A 24,057-nucleotide genomic window follows, 5' to 3' on the forward strand; every position below is an offset into this window, starting at 1 on the left:
TTCTTAATAGTATTTACATGCTCTCCTATACGTACAAAATACATAAAAGCATAGACCATCCCCCTGGCTGCCCAATTGTAAATGGGATTGATTCTGTCACGGCAAGGTTGAATCAATACATTGACTATTTCCTCCTACCTCAAGGACACCAAACATATAATTCAGATCCTTAATTCATTAACTAGTACCCCTTCTAGATGCTGGGTCATTATACACTACTACTACTGACCATGAGGATGCCTTGGCATCAGTTAAATGGGCGCTGAAAGACTCCCAATTATCTAGAAAACACAGAAAGTTCTTATTGAAGAGTTAACATTTTTGTTTGCTGAAAAATTATTTTTGGTATGATCGTCAGTATTTCCTGCAGACCAGTGAGGTGGGGATGGGCGCTCGCTTCGCCCCCAGCGTGGCCAATCTTTTTTTTGGCCCACTGGGAGGAGGAGGTTGTGTTCAAGGAACGACCGTTCAAGGAACGGCTATGCATTATATTATCCTGCGATTTTGGCATTCATATAGCACTGTAACTGAGGTATGCATTTAGATCTGTGATTTAAGTAAGCATAAGACATACCCTTGTGTTTTATTAGCCTTGAACTTCCAAATAGGGATGATCGAACGGTTCGGGTCGACCATCGGTTCGACCCGAACATTGGATGTTCGATATTCGGCCGAATACCGAACTTTTTGCGGCAAAAGTTCGGTATTCGGCCACCAGAACCGCCCAAAATGCACTGGGACAGGAACTGGGCTTTAAAAGCCCGTGATTGGCCCAGAAACGTCTGCAAAAGCCAATGAGGGGGCAGGAGTCTCCTAGGAACGTGATTGGAGTGACTACGGGGACCAGAGGCCAATCAGGAGTGAATACGCCCCACACTATATAAGATGGCCCCGCCTAACCCCTAGCACAGTTATCCAGAGCCTGTTGAAGAGAGTTGAAGCAGTTCTGTCTGACTCCTGCTTGCTACACTACATTTCCTACATATCGAGTGGTTCTAAAGCTCCATATAGCAGAATTGTATTTAGCTTACAGCCAGTGTAGTTAGATACAGCGATTGTGCTGGTTCTTAGAGTTAAAAAAAAAAAAAAAAAAAAAAAAAAAAAAACTTAAGGGACAGTGTCAGTCTTCTGCTGTATGGAGCTTTCTATTTAGTGGAAAGGGATATCTAGTGTAGTTAGGGAACTTTGTACTACATTAGTTAGATTTGAAAATTTAGTTTCTGTAGGGAAAGTGTGAGGGTTCTGTTTAGTGAGCACGTGGCACAGTGCTGCTGTATCACAGCAGGTATACGTGCTTGCTAGGCAGCAAAATACAGTGACAACTTAACGCCTGTTGTTCAAAGCGTTAGGTGCACTGTACAAAAGCCTTTGCAACTGTGCGTGACACGGAACTGCTGTGCTGTATCCAGCGACAACTGTGGGTCGCATAGCAGTGTGCGTTTTTCACCGCACACAGTTGCCAACGCATCAGTGACAACCTAACGCCTGTTGTTCAAAGCGTTAGGTCCACTGTGCAAAAGGCTTTGCTACTGTGCGTGAACCGCAACTGCTGTGCTGTATCCAGCGACAACTGTGGGTCGCATAGCAGTGTGCGTTTTTCACCGCACACAGTTGCCAACGCATCAGTGACAACCTAACGCCTGTTGTTCAAAGCGTTAGGTCCACTGTGCAAAAGGCTTTGCTACTGTGCGTGAACCGCAACTGCTGTGCTGTATCCAGCGACAACTGTGGGTCGCATAGCAGTGTGCGTTTTTCACCGCACACAGTTGCCAACGCATCAGTGACAACTTAACGCCTGTTGTTCAAAGCGTTAGGTGCACTGTACAAAAGCCTTTGCAACTGTGCGTGACACGCAACTGCTGTGCTGTATCCAGCGACAACTGTGGGTCGCATAGCAGTGTGCGTTTTTCACCGCACACAGTTGCCAACGCATCAGTGACAACCTAACGCCTGTTGTTCAAAGCGTTAGGTCCACTGTGCAAAAGGCTTTGCTACTGTGCGTGAACCGCAACTGCTGTGCTGTATCCAGCGACAACTGTGGGTCGCATAGCAGTGTGCGTTTTTCACCGCACACAGTTGCCAACGCATCAGTGACAAATATGCCTGGTAGACCAAGAAAAGGCATACGTGGCCCTGCTGCGGAAAGGGGCACAGCTTCTAGGGTGTCTAGAGGCCGGGGTGGACGTGGTGGTCAGTCCTCAGCCAGGCCACCATTTGGATTGTTCTCCGGCAGTGGCCAAGCTATACGTCCACAGTATGTACAGGAGGTGGTGGACTATATGAACAAACCCTCATCATCGGCATCATCTGCAACTACAGTGACCCAGGCAGAGAAAAGTGGTCAGTCTTCTGCAGTTGTCAGAACAAATACAGATGAGTCCATGTCCACCTCATGTCCTCCCTTAGACCCAATTTCAGACATGGCAGAGGAGTCAGCTGAGCTGTTTGACCACAGTGTCGGCCATCTACTCCAGCCTGATGCTCAGTCCTTTATGGAGTCTGATGTTGGGTCTGAGTTTGAGGAGGAGGCAGAGCAAACAAGAGGGGAGAGCAGACGGCCCGCTCCATCTAAGGCCGCACCTGTTGTCTCCCAGGCCAGGCCTGATGCTCAGTCTTTGATAGAATCAGATGTTGGGTCTGAGGTTGAGGAGGAGGCAGAGCAAACAAGAGGGGAGAGCAGACGGCCCGCTCCATCTAAGGCCGCACCTGTTGTCTCCCAGGCCAGGCCTGATGCTCAGTCTTTGATGGAGTCAGATGTTGGGTCTGAGGTTGAGGAGGAGGCAGAGCAAGCAAGAGGGGAGAGCAGACGGCCTACTCCATCTAAGGCCGCACCTGTTGTCTCCCGGGCCACTATACACACCTCATCTTGCTGGGCCTTTTTTGAGACATCCCATGCAGATAAAACAGTTGCGATCTGCAAGATTTGTAAGAAGGGTATAAAACGTGGCAAAAATGTCAACCACCTGGGTACAAGCTGCCTAAACAGGCATTTGACAACCCACCACTCGGCCCGTTGGCAGGAGCATTTAAAGAACCCACAAAAGGGCCAAAGATTGGTCAGTCGGCCTCCTAGTTCTCCTCGCGCTCCTCCTCATGCTCCATCTGCTCCACCTGCTCCACCTGCACATCAGTCTGTTCCTGGCCCTGCTATAGTCACTCGTCACCTGTTGGCAGCCTCCACTGGCAGGGATGATGATATAGCAGGCAGTGTCGCATCTACCTCCAGCACACCACCAGCTGTATCATCTAGACGCCAAATTTCGATTCCACACATGCTGGAACGAAAAAAAATGTATACTCCCCGCCACCCACATGCCCAGCGTCTAAACAGTAGTTTGGCTAAACTACTGGCTCTGCAACTATTACCATTTAACCTGGTAGAGTCTGCTCCCTTCCGTGACTTCGCAAAATGTGCAGTTCCACAGTGGCAGGTGCCAAGTCGGCATTACTTTTCCCGTAAGGCCCTGCCATCCCTATACCAACATGTGGAAGGCAATGTAGTGTCATCCCTGGCCAAGTCAGTCAGCCGTAAGATACACTTGACGGCTGACACTTGGTCAAGCAAACATGGGCAGGGACGGTACATTTCTGTCACTGCTCACTGGGTGACACTGCTTGCCAGTGGAAGGGATTGTAGCCAGGGCTCGGTGCTGCAGCCAGTGTTGCCCCCACGTCTGCAAACAGCTGGTGGTGTCGCTGATCCGGGTAGATCGATCACTTCTACCCCCTCCTGCTCCTCCTCCTCTACCTCCTCCATGCCCTCCTCTGCAGAATGGTCCTTTGAATATGATGAGATACCACGTAAACGTTCAAAGGGCTATTCTATGTCTCAGGCCAAAAGGTGTCACGCAGTGCTGCAGCTTGTGTGTCTAGGGGACAGGCAGCACACTGCCCCTCAGATTCTTGGGGCTCTGCAGGCACAGGCCCAGAGGTGGTTGACACCACGCCAGCTGCAGCCAGGGATGGTGGTTACTGATAATGGGTCAAACCTCCTGGCCGCCCTTCGTCAGGGAAAGTTAACCCATGTGCCATGCCTGGCGCATGTCCTGAATCTCGTGGTACAGCGGTTTTTGAACTCGTACCCGGGAATGCAGGATGTGCTAAGGATGGCAAGAAGGGTGTGCAGTCACTTCAGGCGGTCGTACAGTGCCACTGCACGTTTGGCCGAAGTGCAGCGCGAGTTTCACCTGCCGGTACACCGCCTCATCTGTGACATGCCCACCCGCTGGAACTCCACCTTGGCTATGCTGCAGCGCCTGTACACGCAGCAGAGGGCCCTCAATGAATACCTATGCGAGTACGGCACCAGCACTGGCTCTGCGCGCCTGGGCTTCTTTTCACCACGGCAGTGGCTTTTGATTAAGGATGCATGCGCTGTCCTCTCGCCATTTGAGGAGGCCACAAGGATGGTCAGCCGGGACAGCGCATGCATCAGTGACACCCTACCGGTACTGTTTTTGTTGGAGCACACTCTGCGTGGCATTATGGACAGGGCACTGGAGGCAGAGCAGCAGGAGGAAGAGGAGGACTTCCTTGCCTCTCAAGGCCCCCTTTATCCTGAGAATCCTGACCCCATTATGCCTAGCTCCCAGAGGCCCGAGCAGGATCCAGGGGTGGAAGAGGAGGAGGAGGACGATTCTGCGGGAACTTTTGCAGGGTTTGAGGAGGAGGAGGAGGAAGACATGCGGCAATCTGCAAGGCCTAGTTTGACTCCCTCGGGACACTTTGGAGTAGTACGTGGCTGGGAGGAGGAGGAGCCCGTTGAAGATAATGTCGTTATGAGTGACCCCGAGGAGTCAGCTTCTCAGGCCTTCGCTAATTTGCGACGCATGGGAAACATCATGCTCCAGAGCCTGCGAAAGGACCCCAGAATCAAGGCCATTAAAGAGACTAACCACTATTGGTTGGCCACCCTACTTGACCCCCGGTACAAGTGTAAAGTCTCGGAGCTTTTCCCATCCACCCATAGAGTCCACAGGATCAAATCCCTTGAGGACAGTCTCAAGAGGAATCTGGTGAACATGTTCCCCGACTCCCGTAGGGTGCAGGGGCGGGGACAACCTACCATGGATTCTACTGGTGGTCACGAGAGGAGCGTTGGAGAAGGCGTGCGGTTGACGGATGCCTTTCGGTCTTTTTTTAGTCCTCACCGCCCAGGCCTCTCAGCTGCCACATCGCATCGACAGCGTCTGCATCACATGGTGGACGATTACGTGAGGGCACAAAGTGACACAGAGGGCTTTTCATGTGACGAATCCGATCCACTGGCATACTGGGTCTTAAGATTAGACCACTGGCCAGAACTGGCCCAGTATGCCATGGAGTTGTTGGCCTGCCCTGCTTCCAGTGTCCTATCGGAACGGGCATTCAGCGCAGCAGGAGGATTCGTCACAGACCATCGAACTAGACTCTCCACCGACTCAGTCGACCGTTTGACATTCATTAAGATGAATCAGTCGTGGATATCAAGCTTTGATGCACCTGATGCAGACCTTGTAGACTAGGCTATCGTTGTGATGTGGCAGTTGAGCCTCAGTTTAAGCCTGGACCATGGTGCCACCCTCAAACCCTCCTCTCATTCTCTTTACGTTCACAGAACCTCATTTTGGTTATGACAAAAACGACAATGTTTGCGCACCTGTTCCACAGGTGCACACCTTTACAATTTTTGGGCCTCCTTCAACACCAGCTCTTTGGGGTTAAGGTGGGGAGGCTATGCTAAAACAAAAACGACAATGTTTGCGCACCTGTTCCACAGGTGCACACCTTTACAATTTTTGGGCCTCCTTCAACACCAGCTCTTTGGGGTTAAGGTGGGGAGGCTATGCTAAAACAAAAACGACAATGTTTGCGCACCTGTTCCACAGGTGCACACCTTTACAATTTTTGGGCCTCCTTCAACACCAGCTCTTTGGGGTTAAGGTGGGGAGGCTATGCTAAACAAAAACGACAATGTTTGCGCACCTGTTCCACAGGTGCACACCTTTACAATTTTTGGGCCTCCTTCAACACCAGCTCTTTGGGGTTAAGGTGGGGAGGCTATGCTAAACAAAAACTACCATGTTTGCGAACCTGTTCCACAGGTGCACACCTTTACAATTTTTGGGCCTCCTTCAACACCAGCTCTTTGGGGTTAAGGTGGGGAGGCTATGCTAAACAAAAACTACCATGTTTGCGAACCTGTTCCACAGGTGCACACCTTTACAATTTTTGGGCCTCCTTCAACACCAGCTCTTTGGGGTTAAGGTGGGGAGGCTATGCTAAACAAAAACTACCATGTTTGCGAACCTGTTCCACAGGTGCACACCTTTACAATTTTTGGGCCTCCTTCAACACCAGCTCTTTGGGGTTAAGGTGGGGAGGCTATGCTAAACAAAAACTACCATGTTTGCGAACCTGTTCCACAGGTGCACACCTTTACAATTTTTGGGCCTCCTTCAACACCAGCTCTTTGGGGTTAAGGTGGGGAGGCTATGCTAACACAAAAACGACAATGTTTGCGCACCTGTTCCACAGGTGCACACCTTTACAATTTTTGGTCCTCCTTCAACACCAGCTCTTTGGGGTTAAGGTGGGGAGGCTATGCTAAACAAAAACTACCATGTTTGCGAACCTGTTCCACAGGTGCACACCTTTACAATTTTTGGGCCTCCTTCAACACCAGCTCTTTGGGGTTAAGGTGGGGAGGCTATGCTAAACAAAAACTACCATGTTTGCGAACCTGTTCCACAGGTGCACACCTTTACAATTTTTGGGCCTCCTTCAACACCAGCTCTTTGGGGTTAAGGTGGGGAGGCTATGCTAAACAAAAACTACCATGTTTGCGAACCTGTTCCACAGGTGCACACCTTTACAATTTTTGGTCCTCCTTCAACACCAGCTCTTTGGGGTTAAGGTGGGGAGGCTATGCTAAACAAAAATTACCATGTTTGCGAACCTGTTCCACAGGTGCACACCTTTACAATTTTTGGGCCTCCTTCAACACCAGCTCTTTGGGGTTAAGGTGGGGAGGCTATGCTAAACAAAAACTACCATGTTTGCGAACCTGTTCCACAGGTGCACACCTTTACAATTTTTGGGCCTCCTTCAACACCAGCTCTTTGGGGTTAAGGTGGGGAGGCTATGCTAAACAAAAACTACCATGTTTGCGAACCTGTTCCACAGGTGCACACCTTTACAATTTTTGGGCCTCCTTCAACACCAGCTCTTTGGGGTTAAGGTGGGGAGGCTATGCTAACACAAAAACGACAATGTTTGCGCACCTGTTCCACAGGTGCACACCTTTACAATTTTTGGTCCTCCTTCAACACCAGCTCTTTGGGGTTAAGGTGGGGAGGCTATGCTAAACAAAAACTACCATGTTTGCGAACCTGTTCCACAGGTGCACACCTTTACAATTTTTGGGCCTCCTTCAACACCAGCTCTTTGGGGTTAAGGTGGGGAGGCTATGCTAAACAAAAACTACCATGTTTGCGAACCTGTTCCACAGGTGCACACCTTTACAATTTTTGGGCCTCCTTCAACACCAGCTCTTTGGGGTTAAGGTGGGGAGGCTATGCTAAACAAAAACTACCATGTTTGCGAACCTGTTCCACAGGTGCACACCTTTACAATTTTTGGGCCTCCTTCAACACCAGCTCTTTGGGGTTAAGGTGGGGAGGCTATGCTAAACAAAAACTACCATGTTTGCGAACCTGTTCCACAGGTGCACACCTTTACAATTTTTGGGCCTCCTTCAACACCAGCTCTTTGGGGTTAAGGTGGGGAGGCTATGCTAACACAAAAACGACAATGTTTGCGCACCTGTTCCACAGGTGCACACCTTTACAATTTTTGGTCCTCCTTCAACACCAGCTCTTTGGGGTTAAGGTGGGGAGGCTATGCTAAACAAAAACTACCATGTTTGCGAACCTGTTCCACAGGTGCACACCTTTACAATTTTTGGGCCTCCTTCAACACCAGCTCTTTGGGGTTAAGGTGGGGAGGCTATGCTAACACAAAAACGACAATGTTTGCGCACCTGTTCCACAGGTGCACACCTTTACAATTTTTGGGCCTCCTTCAACACCAGCTCTTTGGGGTTAAGGTGGGGAGGCTATGCTAAACAAAAACTACCATGTTTGCGAACCTGTTCCACAGGTGCACACCTTTACAATTTTTGGGCCTCCTTCAAAGCCAGCTCTTTGGGGTTATGGTGGGGAGGCTCCGCCAACACCAAAACTACCATGTTTGCGCACCTGTTCCACAGGTGCACACCTTCATAATTTTTACGCCTTCTTCAACACCAGCTCTTTGGGCTTACAGTGGTATGGCTCCGCCAACACCCAAACAACAATTTTTGCGCACCTGTCACACAGATGCATATCATTGTAATTTTTTTCCTTACAAAGGCAATTATTGCTTTCATTACCAGCACTTTCATAGGGATATGGTGTCAAGGCATCGTCCGCACCACCAAATGCCCAATTTTTAAGCATCCTTTACTTCTATTCAAAGTCAAGAGACAACAGTATTCATCCAAAACATCTCTAATCTTGTTCACTCTGCACTACATTGTGGCCCCTACCCCTAACCCTCAATGTATCCGTGCATATATGTCTGTTTCTTGTGAGATTTCAAGTTAAAGTGCACCAAACACCATTTTACATGAAATAAAGTGCAATTACATACATCTTTGGACTTCTTGAAACATTTGGTAATAAAAGCCCCATTGTGGAAATACACCCGTTAATTATATGCACATTTAAAGAGACAGCACCTTTTTCCAAAAAAAACTCTAATCTTGTTCCCAGTGCACTGCATTATGTCCCCATCATACACATTGGCTGAGCCGTTGATTAGGAGCAAAAGAAAGGTGCGGTTAAGCAAAAAAGTCATTTTTGAAGGTTTGGTATGCTGTAATTCTGGTTCTGGACATGCTACAGAGCTGAAACTTCACAGGTACAACTTTTAGACCCCCCAGACACTAAATCCAAAGAAATCTCTTTTTTTTTTTTTTTTTAAATTTTTTCAATAATTGGCTATCTATCAAAAACGACAATTTTTAAGAACTTTTTTTTGTGTGATTAATAGTCCCTGGGGCATGACCCAGAACCCTAGGCACTTTTTAGGGGCATTTATTGGGTTTTAGGGCTTAAAAATGGTGTTTTTTGATTACAGAAGTTCGGGTCCCATTGATTTCAATGGGGTTCTGAAATCCGAACCGAACTTTCGTGAAGTTCGGGTGTTCTGGTCGAACCGAACTTTTCAAAAGTTCGATCATCCCTACTTCCAAAGTACTTAATCTAAATGGCAGATTGTTCCTGTCAGTAAGGTGGGAGGGCATTCCCCTCTTCCTCAGTGAGACGGAGGGTGTCGTGTCCTGTAGTCATGGCAACATGCATATAAAAGCAGGTTAAATGCATTGCTCTAAACCTGCTGACGAAGTCTCGCTCACAGGCGTAACACGCATGGGAGGAGAAGCAACCTATGACATCACCCGCGGCCATCTTTGTGGTTTGATTACGAACGCTGATTACATGCACTTGTTAGTGCTTTTGTTGTAAGTAGGATTTTATCCTTATTCAATAAACTGTGGCATATGCAGAGAGCACTAGATTGTGTGTTTTATATTTACATATACACATGGAGTCACACAGGGATGTTCCTATCCATGCCGGGAGCTGTATACAAGAGTTAACATGCTATGCCTTGGGATTATGCTTTGTGACCTTTTAGGTCGAATTCAGGAGATGAGTGGCAGTATTTGTCTGTGGAGGATGGGCTGAGGTTCACGTTTAACACCTGCATGTTATATGGAAGCACTATCTTTTCCACAGTGGGTGTCATCTTGTCACTCCCCGGCTGCATATGGACTGATTTAACTGTGTTTATTTTTCTATGCTGCATTTTTCATTAAGGTTCAGCTGCTCATGGTCTGATTCAATTGTGTTTACATATCTATGCTGTATCATTTAATAAGGTGTCCCATTTTATCAGTACACTACATTTATTTATTTTTATTGCGCTGCGCTTTATTTCATTATATGTCAGAGAAATGTGCTCATCAATATGCTGCTTCTATATTCACTGTCTAGTTAAAGGGTGGAGAAGAGATTTTTAGGTGTTATTGAACTGCAGCAGAGAAAATCAGGTCTCCTGCCTTGCAAGATAGCTCTGTGCTGTGTGACAGAGTTGTGTAAATATCAGAACTCGAAGGACAGACATATAAATCCTTAGGCAAGTATAACAACATCTGTGTATTTTGCTATGTGTCTGGAGTTCAACTTCATGGGGCGGAGGCAATGAGGTCATCGCACAAACCGGAAGTGATGTCTGATGAAACATAATAGAGGTGATAGAAAACAAGATTACCCCCTTGATATGTGGGATTATAAAGGCAACCGCTAACTAAATTGTAAAAAGTATAAATTTTATTTATTCCATATAAAAATTTCATATCGCATGATAGTAGTATACAAACATAGAAATACAGTGACAATCATAAAAAAATCATGCCTTAACAAAAAATGTTACAGCCTTTTTCTTAAACGTATGTGCTCCTCCAGTAACTTACCCGTTTCAGGAGGTTACAAGGTTCCCTATGTTATTAACAAGAACAAGGAACTTAAGTTATTATATTCATAATATTCCATTCGGTCAATAGCAAAAAGTGTACATCAAAAATGAGGATGTTTTATGATAGACAAAAAAAAACCAAAGAAAACATCTACGATGAACCTTCCAGGATGACAAGATGGTAACATGTAATGGTCTGTGGTGAAGACCTCTCAGCCATCCAACAAATTCATATGGTCTAACAATGGTACTCAAATAAAAGCCAGAAGGTTTCCCAAAAATAATGAGGTGTTGAATAATCTGTAAAAAGCGATTACAATTATTTAGAATCAGAGGCACCAATAATGGTTTATCATACTTGCAGTATTGTAGAGAAGTGTGCTAACAGAATAAAGAAGCACAATATGCAAACCACAAGATCATTGAATATTGATACCTGTAATGTTAATGAGTCTCATACATATAGATACTCCTGAAGGAATAGAGATCAAGGTAGTGGGAAATCTAGTTTAAAATAACAGTGTATATTTGTAAGAATGTATTAACAATATAGTAAATATCTGAACCAAATAAGTTTATTCCAATCTCCTCCTCGTTTTTTGGGATGAATTCTAATAGAGGTGATGCTGATGCCTTAGCTGCCTGAGGGTGCAACACATTGCAACACATTGTCTTTTATGCTGATTTTACTGGAGTGCACCAGATTGTGTGCACTTTTTTATGTGAGTGTATTTCTTAGAATATATACAGGTCATTTCCTAAAGGTAAGCAGGTGATACGATTGGTGGAGTATTGCAAGTGGTTTCATATTAGGCAATTTTACACATCATAATTGTAAGTGGAGTAAAGTTGGATTTTTATTCAAAAAAGACTTTTGAGTTGAAAATGTGCAAGATATGTGTGGGAATAAGGTGGAGGTTTCCACCCTTATTTATGAAGCCATTTATGTATTTGTGTATAGCAAATAGCACTTTGAGTGTATATACAGTATATTTGAGTAACTCTTGGAGGTTTCCCTTATTATTCACCAATGTTTATTTATTGAACTAAATATTACAAACACATAAGGGGTTTTGTGTTGCATTTTTAAATGCTTTTAGTTTTAGTGCCGGTTCACACTCTTGCGGCTGCGGCGATTGCATGTAATATCGGAGCGCACTGCTCCTTCATTACATGCGATCGGCTGTGCGGTGCAAATTCAGCCATACACTTTGTATGGCTAAATTCGCACCGCACCCGCACCAAAGTCGCACATGACCCTTTTTTTCAGCCGCATTAGGATCAGATCGCACAGTGGTTCACACTTGTGCGATCTGATCCTGTGCGAACTGTAAAGATCGCACTGCGATATGCGATCAAACTGGGGGTGTCGTTAACATTTCATTGACACCCCCAGCGTATCACATATGGCAGTGTGAGCTGCCAAGGGTGCGTTTGCGATGTGGGAACAGGCTGCGAATTCGCAGCCTTCCCGCATCGCATAAGTGTGACCCGGCACTAAAGTAATAATATTCACATTTTGATAAATTGGCATTTTAGTGCCGGGTCACACTTATGCGATGCGGGAAGGCTGCGAAAGTGTATTTCAGTGATAGCGGTGTATTGTGTAAATATCATCTACCTCTTTGACTCTCATTCCTTTACCTTTGGATAAAATAATAACTGCAGCCAAGACCATTTTTTTTTATGATTTCCATTTTTTTATTTCTAGCTTATCTGCCTTCATACTGAGTGGCAACCTACTAGAGAAATGCTAAAATATCATTTTTCACAAGACATGCTTTTCCTTTAACTAATGAATGACAGGTAGAAAGATATACAGTATCTCACAAAAGTGAGTACACCCCTCACATTTTTGTATGTGCCGGGTCACACTTGTGCGATGCGGGAAGGCTGCGAATTCGCAGCCTGTTCCCACATCGCAAACGCACCCTTGGCAGCTCACACTGCCATATGTGATACGCTGGGGGTGTCAATGAAATGTTAACGACACCCCCAGTTTGATCGCATATCGCAGTGCGATCTTTACAGTTCGCACAGGATCAGATCGCACAAGTGTGAACCACTGTGCGATCTGATCCTAATGCGGCTGAAAAAAAAGGGTCATGTGCGACTTTGGTGCGGGTGCGGTGCGAATTTAGCCATACAAAGTGTATGGCTGAATTTGCACCGCACAGCCGATCGCATGTAATGAAGGAGCAGTGCGCTCCGATATTACATGCAATCGCCGCAGCCGCAAGAGTGTGAACCGGCACTAAGGAAAAAAGAGAAGAGTCATTCAGTGATCACAGAAGTTTAGTACTATAGTGGAAAGCAAGTGCTTGCATAACCCATTGCAGTTCACCGTCACTTGCAGACGTGCTCAAACGCAGTCAGATTTCTTCCACAGATAAGTAAATCACATGAAATACACTTTTGTAATTATTCTTGTAAATGGGCCTAGAACATGCTCTGCCAGGTGAATATCTAATCCTTAAAATTGGCAAATCAGCTAATGACTTCTTTATTTAAAAAAGTGAGTATACCACACGTGTTGTTGATGCCAATCTGCTTGTGCCACCCCCTCCTAGACATTTATATTTGCAGGAAGAAATCACGGACATTATCTTTACCACAGCCATGGCTGCTTTTTTCCCTTTTTAGCATTATCGATTGTAGTGACTTTTATTTGAAATATACCCTTTAAGTACTCCAGGGAAAATAATATAACTACTAAAATGCCCAAGGACCCTTATTGGCAGTCCAAATCTGAGAAATAGAATGCTACTTGTAGACAAAGGTCACTGCCAGCAAGATCCTCAGCATAAACATTAGTAAATTATAGCCATGCACAAAAATCTTTATAAATAAAAGTAACAACTAGTACACCGAGTGTAGTAACAGACCTTCTCCAATTATACAATGTATCTGATGTAACATGTATGTATTGATTACTACATTACCTGCCACCATCCTCCTATACAATCTACAGTCCATGGAAGAGATTTTTTTTTTTTTTTTAGAGTAATTACTTGTGCTTTTTGTCAATCAGAGGGAGGACGGGAGGGAGGACAAACTATTTAAAAGCAAAATAACACATGAGGATTCAAAATTGGGGAGGTAAAAATTATCCAAGACAGGGAGAAGGGTGGAAGGGGGGAAAGGGGAGTGGGATAGAAACCAACAGCGAAAAGGCAAAAAAGTGAAGTAAAGGAGGAAGGCAGAGGGCATTGCAGAGGTCAGAAAGAATAAGAAAAAAATTAAAAAACACAAGAATTTCCTCTGGTAGCGAATCAGGGAAGGAGCAGAGTCACGCGTCTTTAAACGGGCTCAGCGTGCTTGTTCACTACCAACTCAACAAGCACGCTGAGCCCGTGTGAAACATGTCTACAATTCCCCTTCTGCTGTACCTTGTACTTGGATATGTAAAAATAAAAGAGTATTTTGCTTAATTCAAGTTTCCCTGTGGTGTACAGCCGTTTCTTCTTCTAGTTTCAACTTTATGGAACAAAAAGGAGACCATAGGGGGATCAGTATCTTTCCAATCTAGGGGAATACATGATTTAGCAGCATTTAAGAGGTGGCAAAAGACAGATTTTGCATAGGTTTTAGTGGGACTGGATGAATGGTAAAGCAGAAAGAAGACGGTGTCATCTGGAAGAGTGAAATCAGAGAATTCTTAGGCGATCTCTAGTACCATGGTCTAAAAATAGGTGGAGAGGGGAATCCGTGACTGAGTGACAATGCCAGCGGGTATTAGGGTTATCAGAGTTATATTTGTGCAGGACAGAAGGGGTTCTGTACCAACTAGATATATTTTTATAATTCGTTTCCTGGAGCCTAGAGCTTATAAAGGGTTTTAGGGAGGAACAAAGTGCCCTTCCAAATTGTTAGGGTGAGAAAGTTAGTTGTAGAACCTGCTCCCATTGAGAAAGGAAGCCTTGTAATATTCCTGTGGTTGGGAGACCAGGGTGTATGTTAGGAACAGGGTATGTCTGAGTGGACCCTTATCTGGTCCTTGTGCATTAAATTACAGTGCAGTGAATATTATTTTAATTTATTTATTTTTAAGTATTATAATAATAACCTGCATTGAATATTTGGTAAATGCCACACGTACTGTTTTATAAATATCCCCCTTCTTTAAATATATAAATACTGAGCTGCGTTCCTCAGAATGTGCAATGTTTCTGTTTTTCTGATTGGATACATTTTCTTGTAATTTAACTTATATTCTTATTTTTTATCATTAAAGGAAACTGGCTTTGAAGCATCATCCGGACAAAAATCCAGACAATCCTCAAGCTGCCGAAACATTCAAGGAGATTAATAATGCTCATTCCATACTGATTGACTTATCCAAGAGGAATATCTATGACAAGTATGGCTCCCTAGGATTGTATGTTGCAGAGCAGTTTGGAGAAGAGAATGTCAATGCATATTTCATGTTATCTAGTTGGTGGGCAAAGGTAAACACAGTTGCGAATACTACACTTTTTACCTTTACATATTTAACAAACATTTTACTTTTTTAAAAATAAATAAGTTGTTTCTAAGTAAATGGAGCCTGCAAACACTGCATGCTTAATCAATAAATACATTGTTACGATGTTACTAATGGGACAATAACGTTTTCTTTTCGTACATCACGGGACACAGAGCCATAACTCATAACATATGGGTTATATAGCCACCTATAGGTGAAGGACACTGGAAACCAATCAGAATTGACGACCCTCTATATAACCCCTCCAACACAGGAAGTACCTCAGTTTTTTTTGTCAGTGTCTAAAAGGTGAAGGTCGCTGTGGAGAGGTGATCCGCGTGTTTGTTATGTTTCAAATAAGAAGAAAGAAGTTCTAAAACAGTCAATAGACTAAAAAGATGGTACCGTAGCCTCTGGAAGCAGATACGAGGTTTTGCCTGTAACACTGTCCTTTTTAGGCGCTGAACCCTGAGATCCGGACCCTTGGAATACCAAAAACCAAAGGTGCTCCGTGCAGGGTGCTCTACAGTTCCAAGGCCATGGTGCCTCTTATATAGGGGACCCAGTCCTTGAAGGTCTCTAAGACAATGCTCACCGTGAAGGATAAAGATTGGATTCTTGCTTATAGCAGTTTCCTGCGGCAGGACTGGTGAGTCCATTTTAAATATTTACACAGCATACAAACCTTAAAAGGTTAAAATTGTAAATATTTTATGCACTGTTCCCTTTAATAAGATTACAGAGACTTGTGCCAAGTGTATTTCTGCTTGTAATTACATGTATTGTAGCCGGTTTATGCAAAGTATATTTAACCACTTAAGCCACAGCCCTATTTCGGACACTTTATGTTTACAAGTTAAAATCAGTATTTTTTCCTAGAAAACTACTTAGAACCCCCAAACATTGTATATATTATTTTAGCAAAGACTCTGGAGAATCAAATGGCGGTCATTGTAATATTTTTTGTCACGCGGTATTTGCGCAGCGGTCTTTAAAACACCATTTTTTTTGGAAAAATTTTGAAAAATCATATTTCACTGCATTTAAAAAATACTAAACAGTAAAGTTAGCCCATTTTTTTATTGGTTTTTTAATGGTTACCAGTTTAGAGTTAGAGTGTAGCTCTTTTTTTTAATTATTGCTCATGCTCTGGCGATCACGGCGATACCTCACATGTGTGGTTTGAACAGAGATTTCATTCGCAGCTCAACTTCCATATACGTTTTTTTTGTGCGCGAGCTAACGGTGATGGCAGCGGCTAAAATTTTTTTTTTTTCCTATTTATTTTATTGTTTTTTTAACTTTATTACAGGTTTTTAAAAACAAAAAAAAAAAATCTGATCACTTTTATTGCTGTCACAAGCAATGTAAACATCCCTTGTGACACCAATATGCAGTGACAGGTACTCTTTATGGAGGGATCGAGGGTCTAAAATACCCTAGACCCCTCCATTACACTTCCATGTATGCAAAACCCAGAAAAACGGCGTTTTTGCATACAGCCGTTTTTTAAATCTGCCGCCTTTTGCAGCACAGTAACCCGGAAGTGACGTCGTGGACGCCGCCTCCAGGTTACGTCATCGGAGACCCGATCAAAGCCATTTCCAGCTTTGATCTGGACTCCATCCAGCCGGCGGACATGCCGGCTGGGTGCTCGGGTCTTCCGGTGGGACGGGAGGCCCGTTAAAAGTCACGGAAGGCGGCGGGAGGTTCCACTTCCGGGGAGTCAGAGTCAATCCCAGTTTATTCAGTCTCTTGCTGAGATGGTCCGGGCTGAGTTTAAACTTTCACCCTTGTAGACAACTGAAACCTCTTTTTCTTCCCTGGGATCATTGTGCCCTCCTCAGAGTCCTCCGTTATTTCCCATACATCCACTCTTGAGGTGTATAATGATTGGTATCTAGCTAGGACTGCTGTGAGAATGGACGGAGGGGCAGGAGGGGTGTATCTACAAACTCCAAGGGTTGCCAACACTGTTTCCCCATAAGAAAAGTCTGAGACACAGCAGTTTCTCCTGACCTCATAGGATATCCAGAAGAGGGATACCTGATCAGGGGGCCATATGGGCCATATGGGTACTGATTATATGTTCCGCCTGGACATGTGCTCCTGCTCTTCCCTACGCCATTTTTTGACCACAGTGGAGTGTTTATTTTGAGATCCCTGCTATCCTCTCTTGCAATCTACCCTGGATTGGGGGCAAACAATATCATCTACTCCCCATAATAGGTTCTGTGACAACTGCGAATTGGTCTCATACATTGGAGATCAAGCTTTAAAAGCGTTCACAAGTGGTCTATGTCTTTTTTCAATATGGGACCATGTCTGATGTTATAATGACATTGTGAATCCTCTACACCTACCTTTACTTGAAGAAGCCGTGTAGGCGAAATGCATTGGATACCCTAACCTTGCGCCATTGTTGGGCATCTTTTTGTGCACCTGTGTGGGGCAGGGTGTAAGCAAGAGGTCTACACATGTTTTTTGTGTTGTTTTTGTACTGTACTACTGTTGTATAGCATTTTATTAGAATTGCATTGAATATAATATTTATATTTTTTACATATTATTTGATCAGTGTCTGTCTCTCAGAGTGGGGTTTCCAGCACCGATATAGCACTTTTTCTTTACAACATTTTTTGGCAATGATTGGGATTCTTTGTTCCTTCTAAAAGGTATTAATTGTTATATTCTATGGAGGATAAGTTTTCTAAGAGATGGAAAATTCCCACTGTGGATGCAGCCATTTCTTCGGTTAATAAGAATTTAATCTTTCCTGTGGATAATGCCCAGGTTTTTAAAAATCCAGCGGATAAAAAGTTGGAATCTTTATTGAAAGCCTCCTTTGCGGTTGCAGGTTCTGCAGTACAACCAGCAGTAGCAGCAATAGGAGTGTGTCAGTCTTTGAAAAAACGCATAAAGCCAGTGTCCAAGACAGTTCCTTCTCAAGGAGAGTCTGTGGAAGATCTGTAAGATCTACCTCGCACTTTGTGTTTTGCAGTAGATTCTCTTACAGATTTCATAAGGCAAAAGGTCTGCTCTGATGACAGTTCATATGCGCAGAACCCTTTGTTAAAGAGCTGGTCTGCGGAATTACCATGTAAAAAATTACTGGCTAGCTTCCCCTTTCAGGGAGAATGCCTTTTTGGTGATGATCTGGATAATTATATCCAAAAGATCGTGGGGGGGTAGGCAGTGGCGACGGCCTCAACCATCTACATCCGAACCTAAACCTTCGGGGAAAAGGTCAGAAAAAGCCCTGGACCCAGAGATCAGCCAAGTCTTCCTCTAAGCCCTCTCAGGTGCCTGGGTGGGGGGAAGGCTACTGCAGTTCTCAAGGGTATGAGTGGAGTCAATTTCGGACAACTGGGTCATCTCCACCATTTCACAGGGATACAAGCTGGAATTTCGGGTGTTCCTGCATCCTCGGTTTGTGAGGTCAAGTATATCAACAGATCCCATAAAAGAAAGATCTCTCTTTCAGGCATTAGACCAGCTGAGAACTCAGAGGGTGATAACCAAGGTTCCAGAAAATGAAAGGTTCAAGGGTTTTTACTCAAAACTATTTATAGTCCCCAAACCAAACAGGGATAGTCTAAAGAAAAAAACATTTATAATGATTTTTATGAAAACGTAACTCTGATTCACCATGTACACATGCGTATTTTGAATAAAACACACCAGTTTAGCCATTCCTGCTTTAGATATGCCATGGTTTCCCATGAGCCAAAAGGATTTAACCCTATATCAGGGGCTGCCATAAAGCAGCATTAGCCTGTAGCAGCCTATTATATTAGATGTTTGTGCCTGAAGACCCAATGCATTTATGTTACGGTGCTGCTATGGCTTACATTAAGTAAAAGAGACAGCAAACACACAACACCTGATATTATGTTGCAAACAGGCCCGGACTGGGACAAAAACTAGGACTGGCATTCTAGACTGAGGAGCCAATTTTTTCCAGGCAACGGGGGGGGGGGGGGGGGGCTTCATTCCCCTTTATATCACAATGCCCCTTTACATTACAGCACCCCTAGCAATCCCAGCCCCCCATCACAGTGCCCCTTGCATTCATGCCCCCTTTCCATTCTCTCTAATCACAGTAGACCCTTTTACTCTTTGACTCCCCTTTACAGTTCTACCTTTAGCAAGGCAGTATTCAGCCCGTGTGTCTTCTTCCGCTTGTTAAAATGAAAAGACTCCTGCTCTCCGTGCAGATCTCCAGCTCCTCCCACTCCCTGCTCTAATGATAGGATGACATCATTGGCATGGCTGAAGAGCCAGGAGAGGAGACACAGGCAGGGCTGCATAGCGAGAGGTGAGCAGCGACCATGGTTTGTGCTATCCTCGTCCGGAGCGCAGTCACCCTTTACCTCTTACTGTGCGGCCAAGTCATCAACAGGCCGCTCTTGTTAAGACATGCAGCATGGCAGCCCAGGCTATTGTGCCATAGTTTAGTCCAGGCCTGGTTGCAACCCCTAAACTGACAAAGGAGCAATCCAAAGCTGCAAAGTCTGTGGACTCCCCTGTGGATCTAAGAAAAACAGCAGATACTGGTACACCCAGACCAGGCTTACCTACACTGTCACCTTACTTGCTGGAACAAAATTTGCCATCCAGCTGCATGGACTCCTGTTCATCTGCAGACTCAGCTATACCAAGATATTTAAGAACATGCTATAATCTCTCTATTCCTCTCAACAAAGGCCATTTAAACTCCCTGGCAAAGCACATCCAGAGTGCTCTGAAACATGAGTTGGAGGACATTGGCCAGAGGGTAACACTTCTACAATTTAGGATAACACCTGTAGAATCTGCACAGTTCACTTTAGAAGAATGATTGTCCTAGAATCCTCACCCTCAACCCAGATCCACCAGCTTTCATTACTCCACAAGGAATGACAGATAAAATAGGATCCACAGAAAGAATATTAGATTGTGCTGCATTCAGGAAGCCACGTCAGACCCTTACCGGAAAGCTTCAGTTTTAGCCATATTACCTATTCTTTCAGACATATCTCAGGATCTGGAATTTGGTTCATAGGGCGTCTGGGCCAAGAAGGTCAGATCGTAAGGGGCCGAGAGACATAATTTGCAGGGTACAGGAGGAAAATATGCAGAAAGCATGGATAAGAAAACAAATGATGTTGAAAGTGCAATAATAAATATTCTCCCAAACCTATCCTACAGTAGGGATAGACCGATATGTTTTTTTCAGGGCCGATACCCATATTTTGGCCATCGCATATCGGTATCAGCTGATATAGGCCGATATTTTGTACATTTAAAGTTTTGAAAAATAAAGACAATTTTTGAAACAAATCTGGTACTGAACATGTTAATTTTTATTTAATGCTTAATGGCTGGATTGCTGGCACCCTGTCATGGGTGGCTGGCTAGTTGGCACCCTGTGGTGGGTGGCTGGCTAGTTGGCACCCTGTGGTGGGTGGCTGGCTGTCTGGCACCCTGTTGTGGGTGGCTGGCTTGCTGGCACCCTGTGGTGGATGGCTGTCTGTCTGGCACCCTGTGGTGGGTGGCTGGCTGTCTGGCACCCTGTGGTGGGTGGCTGGCTGGCACCCTGTGGTGGGTGGCTGGCTGGCACCCTGTGGTGGGTGGCTGGCACAGGGGCTGTGGGTGGCTGGCTGGTACAGGGCCTTTGGCTGGTTGGCTGGTTGGTACAGTGCCTTTGGCTGGGTGACTGGCTGGTACAGGGCCTGTGGCTGGCTGGCTGGCTCGCTGGTACAGTGCATGTGGCTGGCTACAGGGTCTGTGGAAGTGGGTGGCTGGCTAGCACCGGGCTACTGTGGGTGGGTGTATGGCTGTGATAAACTCCTGCGAGACTAGTCCCGACTCCAGACGAGGCTGTCCAAGGTGAGAGGGAAGGCGGCCTAAGGAGGCAGAATGACGTCACAAAAATATCGGCAATATCAGCCAGTTCCGGGGCCGATACCGATATATATCGGGGAAAGTACATATCGGCCCTCGATATATCGGCCTCTATCCCTATCCTACAGTACTACATTTTATACGTGCATAGGTCAGGCTGCTTTTGGGTGGCTACTACAGATGCAGCAACCAAAACCAGTGGATGTTTTAAATTTGTTTTTGTTCTGCATGAACTCTAATCCTGAAGAGCCACAACCACAAGAGTAAGGAGGCTTCCCTTCCATATGGCAAGAAGGGGGGCAATACCTGCATATATGAATTAACACTTAGAAGACAATATTCAACATCTAAAATTACTAGTGACCTAGCCCTGGGACACACGTCTACTGCATCCTCCACAACTCCTTCTCTCCTCTACTTTTGTTAACTGTCCAATCCAGCACTGGTGTCAGTGGTAGTGCTATTTTAAACCCTCTTCAGTGGCAAATTTTTACCCCCTGTCCCATATTGATGGTCAATGGGAGGGCTGTCATCTTTCCCCCTGGATTGGTGGTCAGTGACAGTGTGAGAGGTGGAATGGTGACATCATGATCTTCACCTCATTCAATGAGAAAAACCTCTGCAATAATTGAGAAAAATGTATTTATTTCTTTATTTTATTATTGGTATTTTTAATGCACTGACAAATTTCACAGCACTTTACATATACATTGTATATTCGTATAGTCACCGTCCTCAAGAAGTTTACAGTCTAAGGTCCCTCGCATTCATACATACTAGGGCTAATTTAGATAGAAGCCATTTAACCTACCAGCATGTCATTTTGGAGTGTGGGAGGAAATCCTTGCAAACACAGGGAGAACATCCAAACTCCAGGCAGGTAGGGACATGGTTGGGATTTAGACCAACGACTCCGTTGCTGCCTGGCAAAAGTGCTAACCACTACGCCTCTGTGCTTTCCACTGAAAGGTGTTCTTTGAATTGGGCTTGTGCTGAGCAGGTGACTCCCTGTGGTATCCACTTAGCAAGTGACCTGGAGAACAGTGGAACTCACTGTAGTAGCAGTTAATTTTCTGCTCCTACAGTGACCCCACAGGCATGGCATATGCATACTTACATTGGTCCAAGTTGAAAAATGCATTTATGCAATAAAATCCATACCTGGAATTCAGCTTTAACATTCTTTTAACAAGAAAATATTAAGGGTTCTGAGGGACATGTAGAGAAGGAAAGTCCAGGTTGATTTTCTACATAGAAGTATGTATGATCTCAAAGAGAGATCAACTACAGCGCTTGCTTGAACTCTGAATTTCTGGATAAATATATCAAAGCATCAGATAACCATAAATTATCAACTGAAAAGTCCACTAATTAATATTGTGAATCAGTGCAAAATGTGCAAATCAGTGCAAATTGACACAGCATCAATATATAAATACAACTTCATTCAGTATGTAGAGAGTAAAAATATGTATTAAAAATACCTCTCTATAAATATATAAATAACAGTATAAAAATTGATGACTGCTGTGCTATCAATTAATAAATATCACATATAGAAAAATCCCAAGTGTTAAAGTGATTTCTGTGCTTCAAATTCAGAAAATGTATATGATCATAACAAGAAGTCCATTCAATATAAAGTGACTACTGTGCTCAAAATTAATGAATCCAATATTAAAGTGACTCCTGTGCTCAAAATTGATGAGGGTGAAAGTGTCCTTAATGGCAGATGTATCCTCAATTCCAAAATGTAAGTGGTTTATCCGTCAAACAAATTCCTTTAGAAATGAGTGAATAAAATCACTTACCAGATAAAGTGGGTTCTGTATGCCGTATGGCACCAGAACCTTTCAGACTTGTGAAGCCCTCTGGGCTTGAAGGATGTTACCCCTCTGTGTAGCCCTCCGGGGTCCTGGGATACCTCTCTGCTCCGGGGTGCTCAATTCCAAGCCGTATGTAGGAGAAAAGAAAAGGCTCCAGATAGTGTAGTACGTTTGTTAACCACTTAAGCCCCGGAAGATTTTACCCCCTTCCTGACCAGGGTTTTTTTTGCGATTTTTTACTGCGTGACTTTAACGGACAATTGCGCGGTCATGCGACGCTGTACCTAAACGAATTTCACGTCCTTTTTTTCCCACAAACAGAGCTTTCTTTTGGTGGTATTTGATCACCTGTGCGATTTTTTGATCATGCGCTATAAACAAAAAAAGAGCGTAATTTTTGCAAAAATAACAATATTTTTCACTTTTTTTTATATGAAATTCCCCCCAAAAAAATGTAAAAATCAAAATTTTTTAACATTTTCGGCCAAATTGTTTTACTTTACATATGTTTGGTAAAAAAATCGCAAAAAGCGTATTTTGATTGGTTTGCGCAAAAGTTATCGCGTTTACTAACAAAGGGAAAGATTTTTGTCATTTTTGGTGTTTTTTTTCTAACGAGTAATGGCGGCGATCTGCGATTTTTTTTGCGGTACTGCGACATTGGGGCGGACAGATCGGACCCTTGACTGACATTTTTGACACTTTTGGGGGTACCAGTGACATTACTGCAGTAATCAGTGCTATATATATGCACTGTTACTGCAAAAATGACACTGGCAGGGAAGGGGTTAACTGTAATGGACAGGGAGGGGTTAAGTGTGTCCTAGGGGCGTGATTCTAACTGTAGTGGGACAGGTCTCCTAGTGTAAAAACAAAGATCAACGTCTGATCTTCATTTTTACACAGGGGAGAATGACAGGCGGCTTGTTTACATAAGCCGCTCTGTCTTTCTCCCGCTGTACCGGCGATCGTAGTGTGACCGGCGGACATCGGGTCTGCCGGTCACTCGCCCGCACTCCTCTTTATTTATGGAGAAATAAAGACTCTTAACCGGTTGCCGACTGCGCACAGTATATTTACTGCGGCAGTCAGCCCCGGCCAGGCAAAGTGACATAGATCTACGTCACTTGCCTGTCACTGCTACTAGAGCCAATAGCGGGCGAGCGCGCGCCCGCTGAGGCACACGCCCGCCTCGGCTCGTTCACTGAGGAGTGAAATACCGATATCAATTTTATTATATTTGTATTTATGCTGTGTTTTAAATGAATGTAATGACTATATAAGTGGTGTGCGGGTTGCTGGTCTACCCCATTTACTATTATT

At 44.5% G+C, this 24,057-nt stretch overlaps 1 protein-coding gene across 1 annotated transcript in view; it reads left to right on the plus strand.

The window, feature by feature from the left end:
* The window catches only part of DNAJC5B (DnaJ heat shock protein family (Hsp40) member C5 beta), a gene marked incomplete at both ends in the record, with an annotated part of 286,870 nt that overhangs the window by 95,847 nt on the left and 166,966 nt on the right, over window positions 1–24,057 (plus strand). Inside the window, one exon of the mRNA XM_082259806.1 lies at window positions 14,792–15,005. Coding sequence (XP_082115932.1) covers window positions 14,792–15,005 — 214 coding nt within the window. The remainder of the gene's footprint in view (window positions 1–14,791; window positions 15,006–24,057) is intronic.

The sequence above is a fragment of the Pelophylax lessonae genome, assembly GCF_965119305.1.
Source record: "Pelophylax lessonae genome assembly, chromosome: 5".
NCBI classification, from domain to species: Eukaryota; Metazoa; Chordata; class Amphibia; order Anura; family Ranidae; genus Pelophylax; species Pelophylax lessonae.